The 23,352-nt window shown below is 56.2% G+C and overlaps 1 protein-coding gene across 3 annotated transcripts; it reads left to right on the forward strand.

The window, feature by feature from the left end:
- The first annotated feature begins 1,057 nt into the window (after positions 1-1,057).
- SUPT5H (suppressor of Ty 5 homolog (S. cerevisiae)) lies at positions 1,058-22,458 on the forward strand. Of its 3 annotated transcripts, none has more exons than XM_012730624.1 (30): positions 1,058-1,119; positions 1,378-1,455; positions 4,790-4,955; positions 6,501-6,566; positions 7,110-7,121; positions 7,594-7,663; positions 7,777-7,845; positions 7,927-7,992; positions 8,231-8,261; positions 8,627-8,695; positions 11,436-11,687; positions 12,812-12,901; positions 13,003-13,073; positions 14,081-14,186; positions 14,373-14,466; positions 14,561-14,697; positions 15,106-15,261; positions 15,359-15,505; positions 16,266-16,412; positions 16,493-16,618; positions 17,405-17,489; positions 17,812-17,922; positions 18,003-18,105; positions 18,182-18,309; positions 18,401-18,506; positions 18,882-19,040; positions 19,149-19,317; positions 19,415-19,618; positions 21,908-22,003; positions 22,074-22,458. In XM_012730624.1, the coding sequence occupies exons 2-30, from the start codon at positions 1,381-1,383 to the stop codon at positions 22,215-22,217; spliced, it is 3,255 nt and encodes a 1,084-aa protein (XP_012586078.1). In that variant the 5' UTR covers positions 1,058-1,119; positions 1,378-1,380; the 3' UTR covers positions 22,218-22,458. The 3 variants fall into 3 exon arrangements, with proteins under 3 accessions (XP_012586078.1, XP_004690676.1, XP_012586079.1); XM_012730625.1 differs by having other exon boundaries at positions 1,080-1,098; XM_004690619.2 differs by lacking the exon at positions 7,110-7,121 and having other exon boundaries at positions 1,065-1,455.
- Positions 22,459-23,352: the final 894 nt, after the last annotated feature.

The raw sequence follows: 23,352 nt of genomic DNA on the forward strand, positions 1-23,352 counted from the left end.
GAGATGCATTCGTGTATGGATATCACGGTGGTTTCTATCCCGCCACATGGGAGGTACCCTGGGGGTGGCTTTCAGTTGAGGCTGTTTTGCATCTCTCTCTCCTTACATGCTGCCAAGGCAGAGCGTCAGGGACAACTGGTAGACTAGAAAGAACGTGTGTGCAAAGAAAAATGACTCTTCATACTCTTTTCTGGAATGGTGCATTTCTGCTGCATAATAACCTTTCAATGTGGAACCTGTTTGAAAGGGCTACTGTTCAAAGGCCCAAATGTGCAGAAGGGGAAGCTTATCTCCAGTGCGCCCAGCTCCAGCTACTCTGTGTTGGGTTTAGTTTGGTACGGTTGGACCGGGGAAAGTGTGTTGATGGGGAGATGATTCTGTGTTGTGTTCACATCCTTGAGTCTGGAGGCTCTGCTGTCATCTTAGCCCACGTGCCCTGGGTATATTGCCCTGGGGTATATTAAATTTCTGAACTTGAATTTTGCTCCAATGTTTATATGAGAAGTTTTGGCAACGTGCTCTAAAGGCTTTCGATTTCTTTCCCTTCTGGCTTTCTCTCCAGCCATGTCTTTGACAAATAATTACTAACATTTAAACCACCATAAGGAGGCGGTATAGGAAAACAAAAGCCCTGATGTTACCCGAACTTGGGGAGGAGTCTTGGGTCTGCCACTTCTCAATTAGTTTTTCTGAGCTTATCTCCTCTGAAAGATGAGGCTGCCTCTCACCTGTGCGTGTTTCAGAGGGCTGTGAGACTGAGTCTGATTTATTTGTTCATTTGTTACTAGCTCATTCCTCCCTTCTTGACGGCTTGGCCCAGCCTATGACTTATCTGGACTAAATTCAAGCACGAAATCTTAGCTGAGAAACTCTAGCTCCGAGGGCCAAATACACGGCCACTTTTGACCTCCTCAAGATGGCGATCACGCGAGACACATTAGGGTCACACCGCCACTCTCAAGATGGCATCCAGGAAGCGTGTCCCGGGGCCAGCCCCGAGGTCTCGCGTTAGGCGCGAATAACGGGTAGGTTCTCGCGAGAGGTCACGTCAGTCCCAGGCAGGCGTCGTGTGAATAGCAGCTGGTAGCGAAAGCTGAGGTGGAACCGAAGCGGTCAGGGGTGGGTCGGACGCCGAAGTGGCAGGCCCGGGGGGTCGCCGCGCACCTGGGGATGTAGAGACAGGGTTCGGGAACTTGGGAAGCGAAGCTGGTGGCGCCGGGGGTCCCTTTTCGGGTCACCAGTTGTCGAAACGAGGTTGCCGGAAGTGCGCTGAGGGGGGGTTTCTGCTCCTTGGGAACCGACGGGGAAACTGAGGCTCGGGGCAGGGCTCGGGATTGTGGGGCGCGCTGAGGCCGCCGTCTTTTCCTGCAAGAGCAGAAGATGTCGGACAGCGAGGACAGCAATTTCTCCGAGGAGGAGGACAGCGAGCGCAGCAGTGACGGCGAGGAGGCCGAGGTCTGGGGCTGGTGCGCTCGGGGAGGCCCTGCGCCTGGGGACAGGACCGAGCCAAATAAGCCCCTTGGGTGCCCAGGGGGATCAGCTGGCCGCGGCCTCCGGCAGCTCCGGGCAGTCCGGGGAGAGACAAGAATAGGCAGATCGCTGGGGAGCACGGGGGCCCGGGTGCTGGAGGCCGGGTTGCCCCAGGGGCAGAGAGAGACGAGGGGATGGTTTGGAGGACCTGGCATGTAGTAACCACTCAGTACTTTTTGGGTGTCTGCTCCGTCGCCTAGATCCCTGTTTTTAGTGCCTACTCTTTGCCGGCACCTTCTTTGCTCTTGGGCTCTTGCCAGTAAATAAAACAGGGTTTAAAAGTCTTTGCCCTCTTGAATGTACGAAACTTGCAAAGGCGGCAGCTCCGGGGAAGAGCAGGGGAGGGGAGCAGGGGGTCCTGGTTGCGCTTTACATAGGGTCATCAGGGTGAGTTGGAAAGAGGGGTTGCTGCAAGTGAAGGAGTGGGTCGTGTTGTCGGGAAGGGGAGCGCCAGGGTAAAGTGGGGAGCAGCCTGAGGTGTTCAGGAGATCCGGAGTCCATTTTGATGGGACCACTGGGTGTGAGAACAGGAGCCAGGGCAGGTGAGACCTTGAAGGCGCCAGTTCAGCCTGAACTGGGTGAGACAGCCGGTTTAGCAGAGGAGGTCGTTCTGTTTTGAAAGGCCCACTCTGGCTTCGCCTGTTGAGTGTTTCCTGGGCCAGTCTTCGTTTCAAATACGGTCTTACCGGCTTTTACCCAGCTTTATTTATGATGGGTTGATGGGTTTATTGAACGTTTAAATACTTACCAGTGTGTTCCAGAGACTTCGTAGGTAGTGGAGAAAGAGGAAAGCAAGGCAAGTCTTTGCTTTCACAGTTTCCATTTAGTAGGCAACAGTGACAAACCAGTAAGCAAAGACGGTTATAATTGTTTCATGTAAACCCCAACGTATACTTATTTGTAAAGTGAGTTCCCAATACTTACAGGGGTGATTTCATTTAAAAAAAAAATCAAGGTCTCCTGGTTTTCTGGAGAACATGGATGGAACCAGCAACCTGAAACTGATGATTATTCTACACGATTATTTGCTCAAGAAGTGGGAGCCCCCTTTAGTTTAGAAAGGGGGCTTTTCTACAACCCCCAGGGTGTATGGGCTGCCACTTATGCCTCCTCTGGAGGAGATTTAAGAAAAGATTTCATATACCTGTGTCTTGTGTGTACAAAAATCATCAGGTGGATGGATGGAGAGTTGCCTGGGTTTCGCGTGAGCTGCCCTGCTTAGCTGTGCTGTCAGCTTATCCAATGCAGGCATCTGCCAGTGCAGTTATGTCTGTTGGGGACTCCTCTGCTCCCGGAGGAGAGTTTCCAGCACTGTGATGTTGTGGTAGGGGTGAGACAGAAGGGAGCATGACGGAAGGGCCTTTGCTCCAAGCGTGATCTCTGACTCATGGCTTTAAGACACTTGGCTTGTGGTTAGGTGGTAATGAGGCCCAGACGCCCGCTTCCCTTTTTGACCAGGATGCTCTGGTTTCCACTGTGCACCTCGCATTTCCCCAACAGTACACCAGACTGCACGAACCTGCTGGTTCATGTGCTGTCAGCAGGTGGGCAGCGCGAGGCCTGTTTTCACTGCCAGAGACAGGCTGCGTGGATGTTTGGAATACCCCCTCCCTCAGTCCTTGAAAGCCTGGGTTCTGTGTATAGACATGTAGGGTTGGCAGATAACTGCCCTTTTGGGGGAATCGGCTGGCATGCCTTTCTCAGCCCGTCACCTGGTCGGTCATTCATTTACCAAGTGTTCAGTGAGTTCAGGTTATATTGGGCTCACAGTTTCTGTCCTAGAGCAGTCTGTCCGAGGGTGGAGAGTTTCAGAAATAGGTGGTTACGCCAAGGGGTGCTAAGGATGGGTAGTATAGGAACAAGTTCAAGTCCTGAGACAACACATAGAGAGTAATGGGTGCTTCTCAGCGAGTGGGGAGCAAGGTTTGGAAAGAAGGATTTACTAAGATTGATGATGATAAAGTTCCTGGCATTTGGGCTGTTGTAGGTCCTTTTTTAGTCTGAGTTGTCCAAATCTGGGACATTGTGGGGTTTTATTTTTTAAGCACATTATTTTGAAGATTTATTTATGCACACAACTGGGGTATATAGGCCAGTGGTACGGGGGGAGGGTGAGAGGATTCACCAGAGACAGGAGTGGGGAGCAGAACAAGTAGATTTACTGAAATACACTGATGAGGGGAGCAGAGGACGAGAGAGGACAAGTCTGCTGCACCATGGGGTCAGTTCCCTTTAACTGTTCTGCTACCAGGGAAGGCCCCTCATTTAATTTTTCTTAAAGGACTACATTGTATTTCATGGTACAGTTAAGCCATAATTCAATAGCACTGTATTTCAGTAGATCTGCCAGTTCTGCTCGTTCTGCTCCCCTCTCTGTCTCTGGTGAAGCCTCTCACCACCCACTGGTACCTGTACCCCAGCTGTTGTGTACATAAATAAGTAAATAAATCTTTAAAAAAGAACACCAAGTAATCATAAAGCTAAAGCAACAAAATGTCATTAAATCTCAGCAAGATACTGTTGCCTTCTGAAGGTTATAAGCCTGAGCCTGTTCTTCCTGACTTGCCAATTTCAAAAAGGTAATTAAGCCAACAACAGTGAAGCTTGCTTGCCCCAGCCCAGTGAAATGTCAAACATGTAACTGAATGTTGCATTCAATAAATTCATAATAAGAATGCTGCTTTCTCACTCAGTGATTCAACAGAAGCTTAAGGTCTTACTCTTATTCCACCTATAGGTACCTTTCACTATATATAGGCCCTCCCCCATGGTGCAAAGGGGTTAAAGCACAGCACTATGAAGCTGTCCATAGCCACAGCAGCACTAGCACGAGTCCAATCCCCAGCCAGGGAGGTGACCCACATGGTGAGGCAGACCTCTTCTGACCTGCCCACTGCTCCCCTCAGCAATGGATTTCAGTGGGTGCCATTCTTACAGAGATTACCCACGTCCAGGGAGTGGAGGAGACAGCCAAGGGAGTTGTAGAGTGAAAAAGACAGGGCCACGGATCCAGCCTCAGGGAGCTGTAACACTGATGGGACGAGTAGAGGCTGGCAAGGGGAGAGAGCCCCCTCAGCTCCCAAGTGTTAAATGGGTGACTGCTGATGCGGACAGAGACCTAGCCAGAGTCGAAGGGCATGTACTCAGAGAGGGGACTGCGATTGGCCTGGCAGAGCTGAGGTCAGGCTTGGGTTGGGGAAATCCGTCCAAATTTTGGGGTACAAAAGCCCTGGTGCCCCAATCCTTCTTGACTTTGCAGGTAGAGGAGGAACGGCGGAGTGCAGCAGGCAGTGAAAAGGAGGAAGAACCTGAGGAAGAAGAGGAGGAGGAAGAGGAAGAAGAATATGATGAAGAGGAGGAGGAGGAAGATGATGACCGGCCCCCCAAGAAACCCCGCCATGGTGGCTTTATTCTGGATGAGGCTGGTAAGTGCAGCACTGGTGGTGCTGAGCAGAGGCTGGATTTCCACCTTCAGTTCCATTTCTCTGGTGTTTTTTATTTTTTTAAAGATTTATTTGTTTATGCATTCAGAACTGGGGTACAAGCCAGAGGTGCGGGGGTGAGAGGATTCTCCAGAAACAGAATGGGGAGCAGAACAGGCAGCTCTGCTGAAATACACTGCTGAGGGGAGCAGTGGGTGGTCGGGAGAGGTCTGCTGCGCCATGTGAGTCGCCTCCCTGCCTGGGGATCAAACTGGTGCCACAGTGCCTGGTGATAGCTTATTAACAGGAGACTTATTAACCCCTGTGCGACCAGGCAGACCCTTGGTGTACTTTTTATAAAACATTTTTGTATGTGTGAGTTTCAAAAATGCACAGTGATGGGGTAGTATACTGAATGTCCCTTTTTGTCACTTCAGCATAAACATGCAATAACTTAGTGCCAAACTTTTTTTTTTATTTGTCCTCCCATTCACCCGTGCATGATGTCAACGCAAATCACAAAAACCCAAAATATTTGTGTCGTTCCTTGAAAGATTATTTAAAAATACACAACCACAGTCCCATCACCAGTCAGCAATATCAGTCTCTGTGACAGAGAGTGCAGGCTCCCTAGAAGTGGGGGGCAGATGCCAGGGTCCATTATTTTCTCCACCAGGCCCTGAGAGAGTTACTGTGTATCTCTCGGAGCCTCTTACTCCCCTCTGTACAGGGAGCATACAGTTCTTGTTTCAGTAAGAATGATTTAGGGAGTTGGGAGCACATACATCTAAAGTTCCTCTCTGGGCCCTAGGCCCTTACGGTGAAACTGGAGTAGGGTGGTACCTCCCTCAGGGTGACCTCAGGGAATTGAGGCGAGTTCTCAGAATAGCGAGGGCACGTAGTAGGTGCCCCGCGCATCCCCTCACAAAGGGGCGGGAGGAACAATAAGACCAACAAACCACAAATTCTGTCTTTAAAACAAGCTGTATACCAGACTCCTTGAGAGCTGAGATAGAATTTTCCTGCTTGCTCACTTTCGTCTCATTTTTTTGGTAAAGATTTATTTATTTATATATATAAGAACTGGGGTACAGGCCAGAAGTGTGTGCAGGAGATGAGAGGATTCACCAGAGATAGAGAGGGGAGCAGAGCAGGCAGATCGACAAAGCACACTGCTGAGGGGAGCAGTGGGGAGACAGGAGAGGTCTGCCACGCCATGTGGATCAACTCCCTGACCGGGGATCGAACTTGTGGCGCGGTCGCTGCAGATAGTTTCATAGAGCTGCTTTAGCCCATTGCACCACCAGGGAGGACCCTCGATCTTATTTTTTTAATGGATGGGGGCAGGGGGATGACTTGGGCACCAGGTTTGTCTGCACCGGAGATATGACCTGCTGCTTGGAGTCTCACCTGTTTGAGCCTCGTGTCCCGATCTGGAAGGTGGAATTTGTGGTGCGCGCCTCCCAGAGAAGATATTTCCTGGGAGCCCTTGTCAGGAGGTCACCTTTGCTATGTGTGTCCCCTGACCTCTGGGCCTTCTTGTTTCAGATGTGGACGATGAATATGAGGATGAGGACCAGTGGGAGGACGGAGCAGAGGACATCCTAGAGAAAGGTGCGTGTACTGTCTCTGCAAGGCCGCCAAGGGGTACGGTGAGAGGGCTTGGGCGCCCCCTCCCCACCCCCTGCCTTGAGCCACCCAACCCCAGCCCTCCGCACCTTGCTTCTTTCTGTCGTTGCCAGAGAGACCAGCTCCGTACCCTTTTCCTTTTAGGCCCATGAGATGGGGGGGCCGGGGCTGTGGGGTGGTGGAGTGTGGGGAGAGGTCTCTGGGATCCCAGGACCCCAGTGAATCCCTGCTGGGGGTTGTACGGGTGGGTGGGCTCTGTCCCAAGACACCCCCCACTTCCTGGGCCAGTGCTCCCCCTCCCTGTTACTTTCCGTTCTGTGCGCCTCATACATTTCGGCTTCTCCCCAACCACCTGGTGCCTGGCCTTTATTTACTTTTGATTTTTGACCTTCCTGTGTCCCTCCCTTCCCCTCCCCCAACCCATTGGTTGATTTTGCTGCTATAATTTGGCTCATACTTTGTCTGCCCTCGCCCACCACCACCACCACCACCACCACCACCACCACCACCACCTCTTCCTCCAAGTAGAAGAGATTGAAGGTAAGAATCTGAAAAGTCGCAATTCCTGCGACCTTCCTCCCATAATCCTGGCATCACCTTCCTGCCCGAGGCACCCTCCCTCACCCTAGACCCTTGTCCGGCCCTGGGGGTTCTGACTCATGTGGGATCCAGAGACAGGGGGCTCTGGGCCAGGTCTGGCCTGGGAAAGTATACATGTGTTTTTATGCGTGTGAACCTGATGGGTGGGGTGGGGTGGGGTGGAGTTCAGGGCATGCTTGACAGTGCTGTGAGATGGGGAACAGCTGGATGTCCCCAACTGCTGGGCCCTGTCCCAAGTCTTTTTCACAAGGAGCAGATTGCTTAGCAGAGCAGAATAGGAGAGAGGGTTGGGGTTTCCTTGGTGAGGTATCTCCTTCCCTGGGGCCCAGCCCAGGCTCACTCAACCCCCACCAATTTCCCCAGGTCCTGCTCCTCACCCCCTCGCTAACCCCGGCTGCCCATTTGTTTTCAGCGTCCAACATTGATAATGTCGTCCTGGATGAAGATCGTTCTGGAGCTCGCCGCCTGCAAAACCTCTGGAGGTAAGCAGAGAGGGGGACGGGAGAGTTTGGCTCCTGTGGGGAGGTTTGGGGCAGGTCAGCACGCTCTCCTCTGGTCAACCTCAATTTGTGTTTTATTTCCCCTCTCACCCCAGGGACCAGCGAGAAGAAGAGCTGGGCGAGTATTACATGAAGAAATATGCCAAGTCTTCTGTGGGAGAGACGTAAGGCGTGGTTTGGGGCAGGAGGGGAGCTGTGATCCCTTTTCTGGAAGGGTCAGGGTCTGAATGCCCCCCACTGCCCAGGGTGTACGGAGGATCTGATGAGCTCTCTGACGACATCACCCAGCAGCAGCTGCTCCCTGGAGTCAAGTAAGGGACTGGGGCGGGAGGGCTGAGGCGAGACACTTGTGCTGGGGTGATGAGCCGGCGAGTAACTTAGATGCAGGGTGGTGGATGGTGGGGCGGCGGGGGAGAAGTTGGCACTTTTCTCTCCTCTGCTTGTGAGTGGAAGGGTGGAGGGGAAGGGGAAGGAATGGGGTGGTGCTTCATGCCCTTCACGGTGGGGAGACAGTGTCACTGAAGGGCTTCCCTTTCCTCTCCTATCTAGGGACCCCAATCTCTGGACTGTCAAGTGTAAGGTGTGTGCTCTGGTCTCTTAGGTTGAGAGGCGTGGCGGCGGGGAGTGACGAGGCTGCTTTGTCAGTGATCCTTTTCTGTCTGTCCTGCATCTGTCTGTCAGTCTCTTGGTCCTCCTTTCTCCACCATACTCATCTCTCAGCCCCTCCCTCACCCCTCCCTCCCTGTCTCTTCCTCTCCTCTCCTTCTACTTCACTGGGTCTCGTCCGTCCTTCTTGCTGTCTGGCTCTCCTGCTCTGCCTCTTCCAGCGTCCTGTTCTCCCCCTCTGTGTTTTGTTCTCCTTGTCCAGTCACCCTGCTCGCGGGCCGCCCACCCTGCCTCCTCTCCTGTGTGTCCCGTCCCTTGAGCCTTCCTCTCTTCTTCTAGATCGGGGAGGAGCGGGCCACGGCCATTTCCTTGATGCGCAAGTTCATTGCCTATCAGTTCACAGACACGGTGAGTCAGGCGGGCAGCAGCTTGGGTGTGGACAGGGTGAAACCCAGAGAGGGGCACTGAGGCTCAAGCACTGGGCGCCCTTTGTGCGAGGCAGCAAAGCCTGTTCCATGAATTGCTTCAGCTCCCCGATTGAAGCGTTCGCTGCCTAACAGAGCATTGTCTTCATTCCCTGAGCATGTCTGGCAAGGTGCTCCTACCCCTTAGCCCTCTGGGGGTGAGCCCAGCCGTGCTGTTCCCTCCTCTTTCTGGGAGGGTGTCCTAGGACAGGGCATTTTGCCTCAGAACTGGAAGAAAACAAGTCTGTGCAGGGGAGTTCCTTCATGCCTTCTCATCGCTGAGCCCCTCTGGGCTGGTCCCTGCCCCAGGAGCCATTGACACAGTAGTGACCTTGCCCAAGCTGGCCCTGTCCCTTCAGGCCTCCCAGCATGGGCAGATAGGAAGTGATGCCACCTGCATGCCAGCAGATGCTGCGGTAAGGGCACAGGCCTTTCTCCAAGTGCCAGGGGTGAATCGTGTCCCTAGCTGCTTAGCCGTGTCACCTGGACCAAGCCACTCCCCTCAGGGCTGCTTGCTGGCTCCTCAGCACCCCGTGGGTAAGCAGCCCTGGCTCGCATTCAGTAATGTAGGCCTGTCACGGGGGGACTGTCCGCTGGGCGCCAGGCCAGGCGGGAAGGCTGTCGCGGCCTTCACTGCCTGCTTGCCGCTGCCCGCCCGCTGCCCTCCTCACTTCGTGTGAGGCGTGCGAAGCCAAATCCAGAGTCCTCGGCCTCTGGTGTTAGCGAGAGCAAGTCAGTGGCTGAGACCTCTGGGTTTAGATATGCGCAGACCTCCCTGTGCCTTGGACGCGATTCGAGGGCCCTGTTTGTCTCTGATGACCTCAGCAGTGCACATGTTTCTTACAAGTCCAAATTCTCTTGATAGCCGAGTCTCTTAGAAGTAATTATTACTGGCCCGCGTGTCTTTCCAGACCACTTTCCCTGCGTGTCGAGCAGCGTCTCTTGTAAAGCCTTTCCCCGGGTGTCAGCCTGCCGCTGCCGTGGTCGGCACTGTCGCCTCTTGCCGCGCCCGGTGCGTCTGGGCTGGTCTCCACCTTCCACTGTCACAGCCAGGTTTTTGAAACTAACTTTCCAAGCCTGAGGTATCTACTCCTAGTCCTGGGATGTGACTCTCCGTGTAAGTTGCTGGACGTGATGTTGTTTTATTGGAGATTTTCGCCTGTGCTCGCGCGGGGTCATAGTGTTCTTGCGATGCCTTCGGCGTTGCCGTCGGCGATGCTGGGTGTGAGGTAGGCTGAGGCGCACCGCGTCCTCGCGTGTGCGGTGAGGCTCTGCGGTCTGTCGGTGGCAGTGCTGTGAGTGACGGCAGGGAAGTCGCGGCCGGGAAGACGAGGCTGCGTGTCTCGGTGACCGCTGGTTCTCGCAGGCCTGCTCCGCTGTGGTTTGTCGACAGCATGCAGTCGCTTGTTGAGGCATCCCACTGCGCTGTGCCCGCTCCCAGCTGGCGCTTGGGACGATGCTGTGCTGCGGCGCCTGACTGGAGTATTTGGAGTCTTCCCTCTTTCGTGGTCAGTGATTCTCGACTTAAGACTTTGTGCAGGAGCCACCTTTTGGTTCTCGTGGTCCTCTCAGTTTTCCTTACTTCCACTCCCGTGCTTATTTCTTCTTTCTGTTTACTTTGGGTGTGGGATCTTCTTCCTTTTCTTACTTGACAAGAGAGGTTACATTATGGTGAGATTTTTTCCAAGTTGGCCTCCAGGTGGCTCCCTCCACATCTTGTAAGTTGTGCTGTGCTGTGTTTGGCTTTCATTCACTGTAACATGTTTTCTAATTGCACGTGTAGTTTCTTTCACCCCTTGGCTGTGTAGGAGTATTTTTTACAGATTTGTAAATTTCTTAAATGTTCTTCTGTAACTGATTTCTAATTTCATTCCATGTGGTTGGAATGATTTCATCACTACATTTATCGAGAGTTGGTTTATGGTCTGACAGATGGTATCTCCTGGAGAGTGTCAGTGCCTCTGAAAAGAACATTCACCCCTGTTCTGGCTCTGGCAGGTCTAGTGGGCCCATCGGGTTCTGTCCTTAAAGGTCTGTCCAGTCGTTCTACCCCTTGTTAAAGTGGGCTGTTACCCTCGCAGTTGTTACTGATGTACAATTCGTTTCTCCCTTCACAGATTTCTGTTAGGTCTGTGGCTCTGGTTAGGCTAGACTGCTAATTGTAAAATGTCTTAGAAATGACTTCTGCTTCTGGTCTGGTGGCAGTTGCCTGCTGGTAGCGTAGCCGCTCCGGTGCCATGCTCAGGTGCTCTTCATGGAGATGTGGGCTCTTCTGCATCACAGCACACGGACTTGCCTTTTTTTTTTTTTTTACATTATTCATACACACGAGAATGGGGTGTAGGTCCAAGAACTGGGGTGTAGGCCACAGGTGCAGTAGGGTGAAAAGATTCCTCAGAGTGGGAGCAGTGAGTGAGACAGGAGAGGTCTACTGTGCCATGTGGGTCAGCTCCCTGGCCGGGATCAAACACGTGCCGAAGTGGCAGCTGCTGCCAGCTTAGCAGTGCTGCACTTTAACACGCTGCACCACCAGGAAGGACCCCTTCTGTCTCTTTAATAATTAACTCTTCAGTGAACACTGTGTCAGGGCATGAAAGTGTTTCTGTGGGATAAATTCTTTGGGTGGTGGCCGGGACTTGTCAGCAGTCGTGCCTCACTGTCCTCTCCACGGCTCGGCTCCGCAGCCCCTGCAGATCAAGTCCGTAGTGGCACCAGAGCATGTGAAGGGCTACATCTACGTGGAGGCCTACAAGCAGACCCACGTGAAGCAGGCCATCGAGGGCGTGGGGAACCTGCGGCTCGGCTACTGGAACCAGCAGATGGTGCCCATCAAGGAGATGACAGATGTACTCAAAGTGGTGAAGGAGGTGGCCAACCTGAAACCAAAGTCCTGGGTCCGGCTCAAGCGGGGCATCTACAAGGACGACATTGCTCAGGTGCCTGGGTGGGGCGGGGCAGCCGAGGAGCCCAGGACTGCAGTCTGCACGTCTGCTCCTCTGCTCTGTTGCAGTCTCCTTCCTTCAGTCCTTCCAGCCCCTGTCCCAGTGCAGAGAGCAGATCCCCACTCAGTCAGATGAGACTGCCTGGAGTTTGCTGTGCACCTGGGGAGGGGCGGCCGTCTGTGTGGTCAGAGCGTGCCGACAGATCTGAAGGAGGGACGGCGTGAGCCACGTGGCCTCCTTAGGGTAGAAGGGACAGCACTGAGATAGGCCTGCCGCTGGCTGAAGCGGGGTGAGGGAGAGCGAGGTGGGGGGTCAGCTCAAGGAGGGAGCCGGCCCACTGCCCGCTGTAGGATGCTGGTTTTTATTGTTCCTGACGGGAGGGTCTCGGGGTGCGGGGACCGACTATAACTGCTTTGAGCGTAGACTGCTGCTTCGCCACAGTCTTGGCATCTGCTACGCAGGGGGTTATTTAGCAGGAAATGGAGACTGTTTGCTTGCTGTAATTTGGCGGGGGGAGTGGTCCTGGGAGCCAGTGGGTGGGAGCCACTGCCAGCATTCTGCCTCACACAGCCCTGCGTTCCCACGGGGCTGGCCAGCCCACTAAGCCTGGGATGGACTGGCTGGGGCCCAGCAGGGAGACCAGCAAGGGGACTGCTGCCCCAGTGTGGGGCGCAGGGTGAGGTAGGGCAGGCCACAGGAGGAGAGGAGGGGAGGGGGCGGATATTTTGAAGGACGAGCTGACAGGATTTGCTGACAGACTGGATGTGGGTGGAAGAGAATGGCATTGAGAGTGACTCCAGGTGGGTGCCTGAGCAGAAGGAAGAGTAAGCAGAAGGCTGGAAAGAGTGGGTGTGGGGGACTCGGGTCTCTGGTTGTGGCTGTGCTCATGTGGGGCCTGTTAGACATCCATGCAGAGGTGGCGAGCCGGCAGTGGGTGTCCCACTGCAGAGTTTTGAAGGTAGATAGGCTAGGTGAGACCTGGGAGTCGTCAGCTGTCTGATTTCTTCCCCATGACCCTCTGCCTTGCTCTCCCTGGCACCTTCTTTCTGTGTACTGTGAAGGCGCAAGGCTCTGGCTCTGAGCTGGGCCCCTCGTGACCCCCCGACTGTCCTCCTCAGGTGGATTATGTAGAGCCCAGCCAAAACACCATCTCCCTGAAGATGATCCCTCGCATCGACTATGACCGCATCAAGGCCCGCATGAGCTTGGTTTGTGGGCACAAGTGCCTGTGGGGGGGCTTGTTTGATCCCCACTGCCTGGGTAGCCCTCCTCCCTCACCCCTCCTACACATGCCCCCTTTCCTCCACAGAAAGACTGGTTTGCCAAGAGGAAGAAGTTTAAACGGCCTCCACAGAGGTTGTTCGATGCCGAGAAGATCAGGTACATGTCCCTGCGGGCTGGCTGTGCCGCGTCCCCAGAGCCTTAGTGCAAGTTCCCTCACAGGGCTGGACCCTGACCGCTGCAGCGTGCGTGGTTAGCTTGGCGTGGTGCCTCAGGCAAGGTACTTGTCCCCATGCCTCAGGGCTGCCTGAGGGTCCAGTGGAATCCTATGCACGTGTGCTGGGAGCAGCACCTGGCACGTGGTGTGACTGATGTTTTGTGTGACAAAATGGGGTCTATTGACGTGTCAGGGTCTGTAACGTCTCTTTCTGATCCCCTGACACTCAGGTTCCCAGGATGATGTAAAGTCTTCTCCTCACCCTCTGCTAGATGGAACATAGGCGCAGCCTAGGGCTCCTGGCAAGGCGGGGCTCCAGCGGGGAGGGTGGGCAGGAGAGGAGTAGGCAGAGAACCTTCAAAGCTGCCGGGCGCGCTTCTCCACAGGCCCTGTGTGGGAGCCTGTGAGAGGTCAGAGTCACTGCAACGGGGGAGCCTGCCCTTCGGGCCGACTCGCGTGGCCACTAGGCCAGGCAGCGTGCCCTCGCTGAGCCTCACTCCCCGCCTGCAAAACACGGGCAGGTGACTGCTGTCTCCGGCATGGCGAGCAGCAGTGAGCCCTGTGCGTGCAGCAGGCCAGTACTCTGCCCAGTGCTTTGTCAGCTGCTGGTCACTGAGCGCCCGGCACAGGGCAGGCCCCATTCTAGGAGAAACAAGGCAACAGCAGGGGGTAAAAGCTAAACGGTAGCTGTTAGTGATGTGTGCAGTGGCGAATGACAAAGCAGGAGGGGGCAGTGGAGTGTGGAGTGGTGGGACCGAGCACCCCTGCGTTGAGGGGAGCCGTAAGGCGTTGTGAGTGGCCACTGCCGCCGGGGGTCTGTGTCAGGATGCTGGGTCTGTTGCTCTGTGGTCTCTCCTCCCTTCGCCAGTCTCCCTTTGAGGAGACCGAGGTGCAGCAAGATTTGCCCGCAACCTCATCTTCAATCTCTCTTCCACAAACTCTCCTCCAGGTCCTTGGGAGGTGACGTTGCCTCTGATGGTGACTTCCTCATCTTCGAAGGGAACCGTTACAGCCGCAAGGGTTTTCTTTTCAAGAGTTTTGCTATGTCTGCTGTGGTGAGCATCCCAGAGGGGTCATGCTAATGGGGGTACGAGCAGGCCAAACTTCTCTCTCCTTTGCATCCAGACCCCAGAGCCGTCTCCCCCAGTCACCCATCTGTCACCCATCTGTCCTAGCCATTCAGCTGAACTGCGACACTGACCTTCATTTGTTTCCTCCTCTCCCTGTCTTCTGGGGCTCAGATCACGGAGGGTGTGAAGCCCACCCTCTCTGAACTGGAGAAGTTTGAGGACCAGCCGGAGGGCATCGACCTGGAGGTGGTGACTGAGAGCACAGGTATTTGGCCCGCTCTGGCCGCCAGGCCAGGGAGGGAGGGGCGGCTGTGGTGGTGGTGGGCAGTCCCCAAGTCAGCGCTGTCTCTGCGCTGCAGGGAAGGAACGGGAACACAACTTCCAACCTGGGGACAACGTGGAGGTGTGTGAGGGCGAGCTCATCAACCTGCAGGGCAAGATCCTCAGTGTGGACGGCAACAAGATCACCATCATGCCCAAGCACGAGGACCTCAAGGTGGGTGCGGCGCGCAGGTCTGGGGCTGAGGGCCTGGCGTAGCTGTGCGCCCTTGAGACGGCCGCCTGATTTCATTGCTTGGGGAGGGGGTTTGGGGGCAGCTTGTCCAGGCCTGTGTGCCGGTCTGGGATGAGACTGTCTCTGGGTGGGTCTGAGGTGGGCCTAGTCTGATGTCACGTGTCAGGGGACAGCTGTCTCCGAGTGCGTCTGCAGGTCGTCCAGGCTGAGGTCCTGAGTCTGAGGTGCACTGTCTCTGAGGCGGGTGGAGGACCGGCCATGTGACCTCAGGTCATCCCGGTGGGTGGTGTGGGCCTGGAAAGGGGGTTCGGACGATGTTTTTCTGAAGACGGTGAGGCAGACTGGGTCGTGTGGCTTCCCCTGACCTGCTGGTCCCCACACCAATTCTAGGACATGCTGGAGTTCCCTGCCCAGGAACTTCGGAAGTACTTCAAGATGGGGGACCACGTGAAGGTGATAGCTGGCCGGTTCGAGGGCGACACAGGCCTTATTGTACGGGTGGAGGAGAACTTTGTCATCCTCTTCTCTGACCTCACCATGCACGAGGTAGGTGTAGGGAGAGGGGGTGGGGCGGAAGCGCCCCGAGGAGCCCCAGGCGGGCGGGCCTCCTGGGCCTGCCTTAGCCCTTTCCTCTTGCCCACAGCTGAAGGTGCTCCCCCGGGACCTGCAGCTCTGCTCGGAGACAGCGTCAGGGGTGGATGTCGGGGGCCAGCATGAGTGGGGGGAGTTGGTGCAGCTGGACTCCGAGACTGTGGGCGTCATTGTGCGACTGGAGCGGGAGACCTTCCAGGTGTGTGGCTCTGGCGTGGCAGCGAGGCTGAGCTGGCCGCTCTGGTAGCAGGCTGGGCTTGCTGTGAGGGCGGTATTCGTCCCCCTCCACATCTCGCCTCCTGTGAAGCGGAGATGAAGGTTCAGCTGCTTCCCCCACGGAGACACGCTCCCCGGGCACACGGTGTGCACCTGCATTGGGTGCCGCGGACCAGGTGCCAAGCTGCCCTCCTCCCTTTGGCCCCTTCCCCATGGATGTGGGAGCCGCAGAGTGTGATGTTCAGGGTCTTGGGCTCTGGGTTCGCGTCTTGGCTTTGCTGCTTTTGTGCCCTTACCGTGGGCTGGTGACTGGTCTCCCCTGGGCCTGAGATCCTCCCTGTGTGAGATGGGACTCATGACGGTATCCTTCCCGGGGTGAGACCTGGCGGGGGGTGGGGGGATTTTCCTTTTCCATTGGAATTTTGTATATAGAATTTAGCATGGGCCTGGCACAGTGATGGATAAGCGTGAGCTGTTGGGTTACTCTACCACTCTCCTCGTCTCTCAGTTCCCTGATGTTCTCTCTGACTCCCCCAAAGGGGGTCCGGAATGACTGGAAACATTTTTGATTGGCCCAGTGCCTGGGGATTTCCCAGTGCCCTGCCACTGCCCACCCCAGAGCCAGGAAGTCTGCAGGATTTGGGACAGTCTCCCACAAGAAAGGATCCTCCCACTTGAGGGGAGCCCTGCTCCACATCGCTCTTCTGTCCTCATCCTCTCAGACTCCTCCTCACCCTCTATAGGTGCTGAACATGTGTGGGAAGCTGGTGACTGTCAGGCACCAAGCTGTCACCCGGAAAAAGGACAACCGCTTTGCCGTGGCCTTGGACTCAGAACAGAACAACATCCACGTGAAAGACATTGTCAAAGTCATTGACGGCCCCCACTCGGTGAGCATGGGCTCCTGCCCCCTGGCTGTGCCTGGGAGAGTTGGGTGGAACAAGCCACGACTGGCCCCCTTCCCCTCCAGGGCCGCGAGGGTGAGATCCGCCATCTCTTCCGAAGCTTTGTTTTCCTGCATTGTAAGAAACTGGTGGAAAACGGAGGCATGTTTGTCTGCAAGACCCGCCACTTGGTGCTGGCTGGGGGCTCAAAGGTGAGGCGGGCACGGTGGCACCGTGGCTATTGGACACCTCGGCTCTCCAGTCTTTCCTGGCCCCAGGAGTGACCAGGATGACATTTTGCAGGTTCGGGGCAAGGTTAGGTCCTTGATGAAGTATGAAAAAAGGTTTCCCGGGATTCTGAGCTGCTCACAAAATCATTCACGTTTGATTTTATCCATCGCTAGTCGGATGCCAGACACTGGCAATACAACAGTGAACTGGAGAGAAATCTCTGCCTTCCTAGCCCCACTGCTGTGCTGATGGACAGATAAACACGTGCTTAGTACATGCACCGTAAAGAAAAATAAAGTGGGATACAGGGAGGGCTGCCGCTTGGTGCGAGAACCTCAAGGAGGCAGTGTTAAGCAGAGACCTGAATGTGGGGAAGGCCCCAGGGCCTGTGGCAGAAAAGCTGTGCAGAATCAGCTGGCAAAGGAGCACGGCTGGGCCTCTGAGCAGCTGGCAACAGGAGGTGGTTTCCTGGGGCCCTGCAGGGGGGTGATAAGCTAGCCTAGCTCGTGGAGTTTGGGGCACTGGGATTCACTTTCCTGGCTCCCACATTTCCCTTCCATGACTTGCCACAGGGAAGCCTGGGCCTCTGCCATGTGGCACATACTGTGGCTTTTCCCTGAGGGGAGATGGGGGCAGTGTCATCAGGAGGAGGGCAGGATGGCTGCTGGGAGGTTCAAGCCCAACTTCCCAAATGGAGACAGGCAGCGTATCACGGGGGCAGGGAGCCTGGCACCTGGCTGCCAGCTCACTTCTTGCCCCTCTCCTAGCCCCGGGATGTGACCAACTTCACCGTGGGTGGCTTTGCCCCCATGAGTCCCCGGATCACCAGCCCCATGCACCCCAGCGCTGGAGGTGAGGGGGAGTAGGGGTGGGGGTGTCTGGGGAGGTGGGGAGAAAGTTGTTCAGCCCACACTGAGCATCTGCCATCGTGGGACACACAGCCCACAGGATGACTGGCCCTGCCCCACATTGCAGCCCAAAACTTTCAGGGCTCTGAAGGGAAAGTCCAGGAGACTGTGAGGGGAACCCAGAGACAGCTTCTAACCCAGCACAGGGAGGAGTCAGGCAGTGGAAGAGGGCTGGAGGGTGCCCAGGCTGTGGGCATAGCATGTCAGGGGAGGGCATGACCCGAGGGACTATTGACTCTCCTCCCCCTCCCCCCCCGCCCCAACAGGTCAGCGTGGAGGCTTTGGTAGCCCAGGCGGTGACATGAGCAGAGGCCGGGGACAGAGAGACAATGAGCTCATCGGCCAGACTGTGCGGATCTCCCAGGGGCCCTACAAAGGTGACCTGTGAGGCCAAGTGGGGGCTGGGGGTGTGTGGTGAAGGAGGACCCCTCCGGGCCTGACTCCTACTCCCCACTAGGCTACATCGGTGTGGTGAAGGATGCCACGGAGTCCACGGCCCGAGTGGAGCTGCACTCCACCTGCCAGACCATCTCCGTGGACCGCCAGCGGCTCACCACAGTGTACGGGCCAGGCTGGGCCAGGCGGAGGACGGCTGGGTGGTGAGAGGGCCCTCCTCACCCTGTTCTCTGTCCACAGGGGCTCACGGTGCCCAGGTGGCATGACGTCGACATACGGGCGGACGCCCATGTACGGCTCCCAGACACCCATGTACGGCTCCGGCTCCCGCACACCTATGTACGGCTCCCAGACACCTCTCCAGGACGGTGAGCACGCTCTGGGGACACGCAGGGGACGATGTGGGGACAGCTAGAGCTGGGATAAAACTGAAGGACACGTGCCTCTCCCCCATTCCAGGCAGCCGCACCCCACATTATGGCTCACAGACACCCCTGCATGATGGCAGCCGCACTCCTGCTCAGAGTGGGGCTTGGGATCCAAATAACCCGAACACCCCATCACGGTGAGAGCCAGTTGGGCACAGGGTACCCTGAACCACGGGGGATCTGAGGGGTGGGGGTGTTCTCTGTGGTCCACCCCAAAAGCATTGCTTGCAGCCCCAGGCTGGTCATGGGAAGGAGCAGGGGCGGTGTGCAAAAGCTCTCCAGCCTCTTCTCAGTTTCCCCCGCTTGGAGCTATAACAGGTGACCCAGCTTGTGTGGCCTCCAGCAGGCAGCCTCATCTCCCAGTCTCCTCAGTGGGGAACTGGAAGCCTCCGAACTGGGCTCTTGGGAAGTTGAGGTGTTCTCCGTGCCTCCTGGGGTCCAGGGTTCTTCTGGAAACACTGGCTGCTCTCTGGTCACCCCAGTTGTTCTCAACAGATTTTTCTCCCCGATAGGGCTGAAGAAGAATACGAGTACGCCTTTGACGACGAGCCCACCCCATCTCCCCAGGCCTATGGGGGCACCCCGAACCCCCAAACACCGGGCTACCCAGACCCCTCCTCCCCACAGGTCAACCCACAATACAACCCGCAGACACCGGGAACGCCAGCCATGTGAGTCCGCTGGGGCTAGCCCTGAGCAGCCCCTGCCCAGTCCCTGGCCAGTGCTACCTCCTTTTCCTGCCATCCCATACATGCTCCCTTCTCTCCTGGTCTCTGCAGGTACAACACAGACCAGTTCTCCCCCTACGCAGCCCCGTCCCCTCAGGGCTCCTACCAGCCCAGCCCCAGTCCCCAGAGCTACCACCAGGTGGCGCCAAGCCCAGCTGGCTACCAGAATACCCACTCCCCTGCCAGCTACCATCCCACACCATCACCCATGGCCTACCAGGTACTGGTCAGCTTGCGTGCCCTTGAGGGTGCCGGTGGGACAGTTGGGACAGCCAGGCCATGTTACCCAGTCCCAACAACTCGGTGGTTTCCCACAGGCGAGCCCCAGTCCGAGCCCTGTTGGCTACAGTCCGATGACACCTGGCGCCCCCTCCCCCGGGGGCTATAACCCGCACACACCGGGCTCAGGGATTGAGCAGAACTCCAGCGACTGGGTAACCACTGACATCCAGGTGAAGGTGCGGGACACCTACCTGGACACACAGGTGGTGGGGCAGACAGGCGTCATCCGCAGCGTCACGGTAAGTGGGGTCCAGGCCAGCACTCTCTCATTTGGCACCCCCATCTCGGCAGTTACTGGGTGTGTCTTCCCCTGCCTGACTGCCCAGTCTCACGTCTCCCAGTACCTGTTTATAACTAGAGGAGCCGATGCGGAAAGGTGGGGCACACAAGCCTCGGGCCTTCTGTTGGCTGTGCTCACGCTGGAGCCCCAGCACCCTGGGCCAGCACTTGGCCCCCAGTCACTTTTTTTTTTTTTTTAAGGTTTATTTATTTGTACAGAACTGGGGTACAGGTCAGAGATGCGGAGGGTGAGGGGATTCACCAGAGACAGAGTGGGGTACAGAACAGGCAGATTGACGAGGTACACTGCTGAGGGGAGCAGCGGGCGGGTCAGGAGAGGTCTGCCGTGCCATGTGGTCACCTCCGGGGCAGGCAGGAATCGAACTCATGCTGAAGTGGTGTAAGCTTCTCTGTGCTGTGCTTTAACCCCCTGCACCACCAGGGAGGGCCCAAGCCCCCAGTTACTTTTTGATGGACCCTGAGTGAGATCGTCTCAGGTGGGTGCTGGGCACCCACACAGGCGTTCCCTGCTCTAGCACCACTGGGCTCCTTTCTTCAAAGGCACTAAGTTCCCTCCAGCCTCGGGGCCTCTGCTCTAGCTAGAACTTTTTTCCTTCTAACTCTCGGGAACCATGCAGGCCATCCCAGATGTCTCTTGTAGGTCTGTGTAATTCTTTCTTTTTAAAGAATTATTTATTTTTGTGCACACAGGAATTGGGTTGTAGACAGAGGTGCGGGGAAGTGAGAGGGCTCACTGGAAACAGTGGGGAGCAATGGGCAAGACAGGAGAGGTCTGCTGCACCCTGTGGGTCACCCCCCTGGCCAGGATCAAACTTGTGTTGCAGTGGTTGTGGATCGCTTCGTAGTGCCAAGACTTAAACCCTGCACCACTAGGGAGGCCTTCCATTTAATTCTTTTTCTTGTCATCTGTCTGCTGCTTCAGAAACATCACAAATATAGCTTACTTAAGGGCGTGCTGCTGACTAATAAGCCTGCGTTTTATTCTAAAGTACCCCCGGCTCCTGGAGGAAAAACCAGCACCTTGTTGGCTTTCTAGTAAATTCCAATTAACACCAAAGGCCAAAAGTTTCCAGGCCCCGCCCTCACAGATTCACACCCCAGTGGGGCGACTTCTCCCCACAGTGATAGTCTGAGGGACCAGAGTTGGAATCAGGAAAGCCAAACAGCAGCGGAGTTGTGTGAACTCAGATGAGGCACCCCTGGATTGGGGAGGGCTTCCTGGAACAGGTAACATTTGGGTAGACACCTGAAGAATAGGAGTACGTCAAGAGTAGCTCTTGGGGGGGCCTACCCTGGTGGCGCAGCAGGTTAAAGAGCAGCACTGCGAAGCTAGCCACAGCCACTTCAGTACAAGTTCAGTCCCCAGTCCTGGAAGTGATCCACAGGGTGCCACAGACCTCTGGTCTTACCTGCTGCTCCCCTCAGCAGTGTACTCCTCAGTCTACCTGTTCTGCTCCCCACTCTGGTGAATCTTTTCACCACTCCTGCACCTCTGGCCTGAACTCCAGTTCTGTGTGCATAAATAAATAAATCTTTAAAAAAGTTCTGGGGGAAGGGTTAAATGAGGGTTGGAGGCATGGAGGAAGGAGAAGTATTTCCTTTGTAGCTGAACCTTGCAGAGCCAGGGTGAACGATGATGCCAGAGTATGGCTGGGCCGCATCTGGCGCCAACCTGGGAAATGTGGAGTGTGTCCTGAGAGGACATGGGGGGGACTTAAGTGGGTGATTGGTGGGTCAGATCTGCTGTTTGGAATCACTTCACTGTGTATCAGGAGTGGTGAGACTGAGCTGGGAGCAGGGGAAGGGCAATGGGCCTCGGGAAAGAGGGAGGAGGGCGGGAGAGCTTGAAGTTGTCAGTGAGTGACCAAAGAGGAGGACAAGCTCTGACTGAGGACTGTGGGGCTGCCATTAGATGGAACCCCAGGAGGACGAGGAAGAGTAGGAAAGAAGTGGAGGTCAGTTTGGGGCAAGAAGAGTCAAAGTTTGGGGAAGCAGGCCGTCTGCCTTTAGCCAAGTTAGTTTCCCCTGCTGATGTAGTTACTCCCCTCCCCCCTGCCCTCCAAACATACTCCAGACCGCAGGACCCAGACCAGGCCCAGCCTTGGCTTTCCTGACCCCGTTACCTTGGGACAGTAGAAAGAGCCCTGGGCTGGTGTCCCTGGGGGGTGGGCCTCGGCGCTGAACGGGGAGCGGGCCAGGCTGAGCAGCTGTCCTCACCTGGCCCCCAGGGAGGCATGTGCTCCGTGTATCTGAAGGACAGTGAGAAGGTGGTCAGCATCTCCAGTGAGCACCTGGAGCCCATCACCCCCACCAAGAACAATAAGGTAAGGAAGGGCTGGGCTTTGCGGGGGCCCCAGGCTGCTGGCACGGGCTCTGACCCTGTGCTCCCCCCAGGTCAAGGTAATCTTGGGGGAAGATCGGGAAGCCACTGGTGTTCTGCTGAGTATCGATGGCGAGGACGGCATCGTCCGCATGGACCTCGATGAGCAGCTCAAGATCCTCAACCTCCGGTTCCTGGGGAAGCTTCTGGAGGCATGAGGCGGAAGCAGTGGATTGGTCAGATACTTGGCAGAGGGGGTGCCCGCCTCTCCCGGGCCCTTGGTTCTGACACTGCCTGGGACAGGGCCAGCCAGATGGTTCAGGGTTTCTTTTCTGGGTTCTTTTCTCTCCCCACTGTTCATGGGAATCAGAGTAGAGTCTGGGGGAGGGGCCCCACATTGTCATACACCCTTCCCCGGCTTGCTATTGTGCTAAGGTCTTTCAATAAAAAGCTGTTTGGTCAAAAGCTGTGTGTGTGCACTTGCATGTACCTGCATTCTTGTGAGGTCATCTGCAGATGCCGCTTCCTTGGTGTGACAGCTAAGGCAAATTCTCAGGGCGCTGCCTAAGCTTTTCTGACATGGCCTGCTCCAGGGGGCTCTCGGGAGAAAGGTTTGAGAGGGTGTCTGAGACGGTGACAGCCTGACACGGATCCAGGAGGTGACATCTTGCTCGTGCCCGAGTTGGGTTAAGGGAGCCTAAGTCCTGCGCACAGTGTAGGCCACACGCTTGATGGGCCTTTGTCCAGAGCCGGGAGCACGGACCCCGCAAGGCCGTAGCTCATGCGATGGCTTGGGAGCGGGACTGGGGGGAGCAGTGTAGAGAAAATGGGGCTTAGTACCCTGAGCCTCCTTCACCTTCCTCGGTGAATGCCCCTTTAAAAGATGTGTCGTAAAATACATCAGATGGTCAAATAGATGTGGCGGGAGCAGCCACATGGCCACCACCCAGCTTGGGAAACCCCCAGCTGGGACCCGCTGCGGCAGCCCCCCCAGCCACTCCCCAGCGGAGTGCCTACAGCCCCGCCTTCTGCATTGCCTTCCTCACTCGACTCGTCGTACTCCTTAATGTTGACCCCTAAGCGCTATATGGTTGTTTCACACACGTTTTTGAAGCGACACAAACGGTATCCGACTTGCGTTCACTCTAGAACGGCTCCGGTAGCCTCCAGTTGACTACTTCCGCCACACGGGGCCGCTGCTGCTTTGGCCGGGCCCAGGGAAGGGTCGGGTTTCCCCGCTGGGCCGAGCGCCTCTGGGAAGGGCGCGAGGGCAGCTCCGGCCTCCCCCCGCGGGGCCAGCTGCCGGGCAGTGGCTTCGAAAGGAGCCACTGGCCAGCCCTACGTCTGAGCAGC

The sequence above is a fragment of the Condylura cristata genome, unplaced genomic scaffold (genome assembly GCF_000260355.1).
Source record: "Condylura cristata isolate star-nosed mole 26May11 unplaced genomic scaffold, ConCri1.0 scaffold00028, whole genome shotgun sequence".
Lineage (NCBI taxonomy): Eukaryota > Metazoa > Chordata > Mammalia > Eulipotyphla > Talpidae > Condylura > Condylura cristata.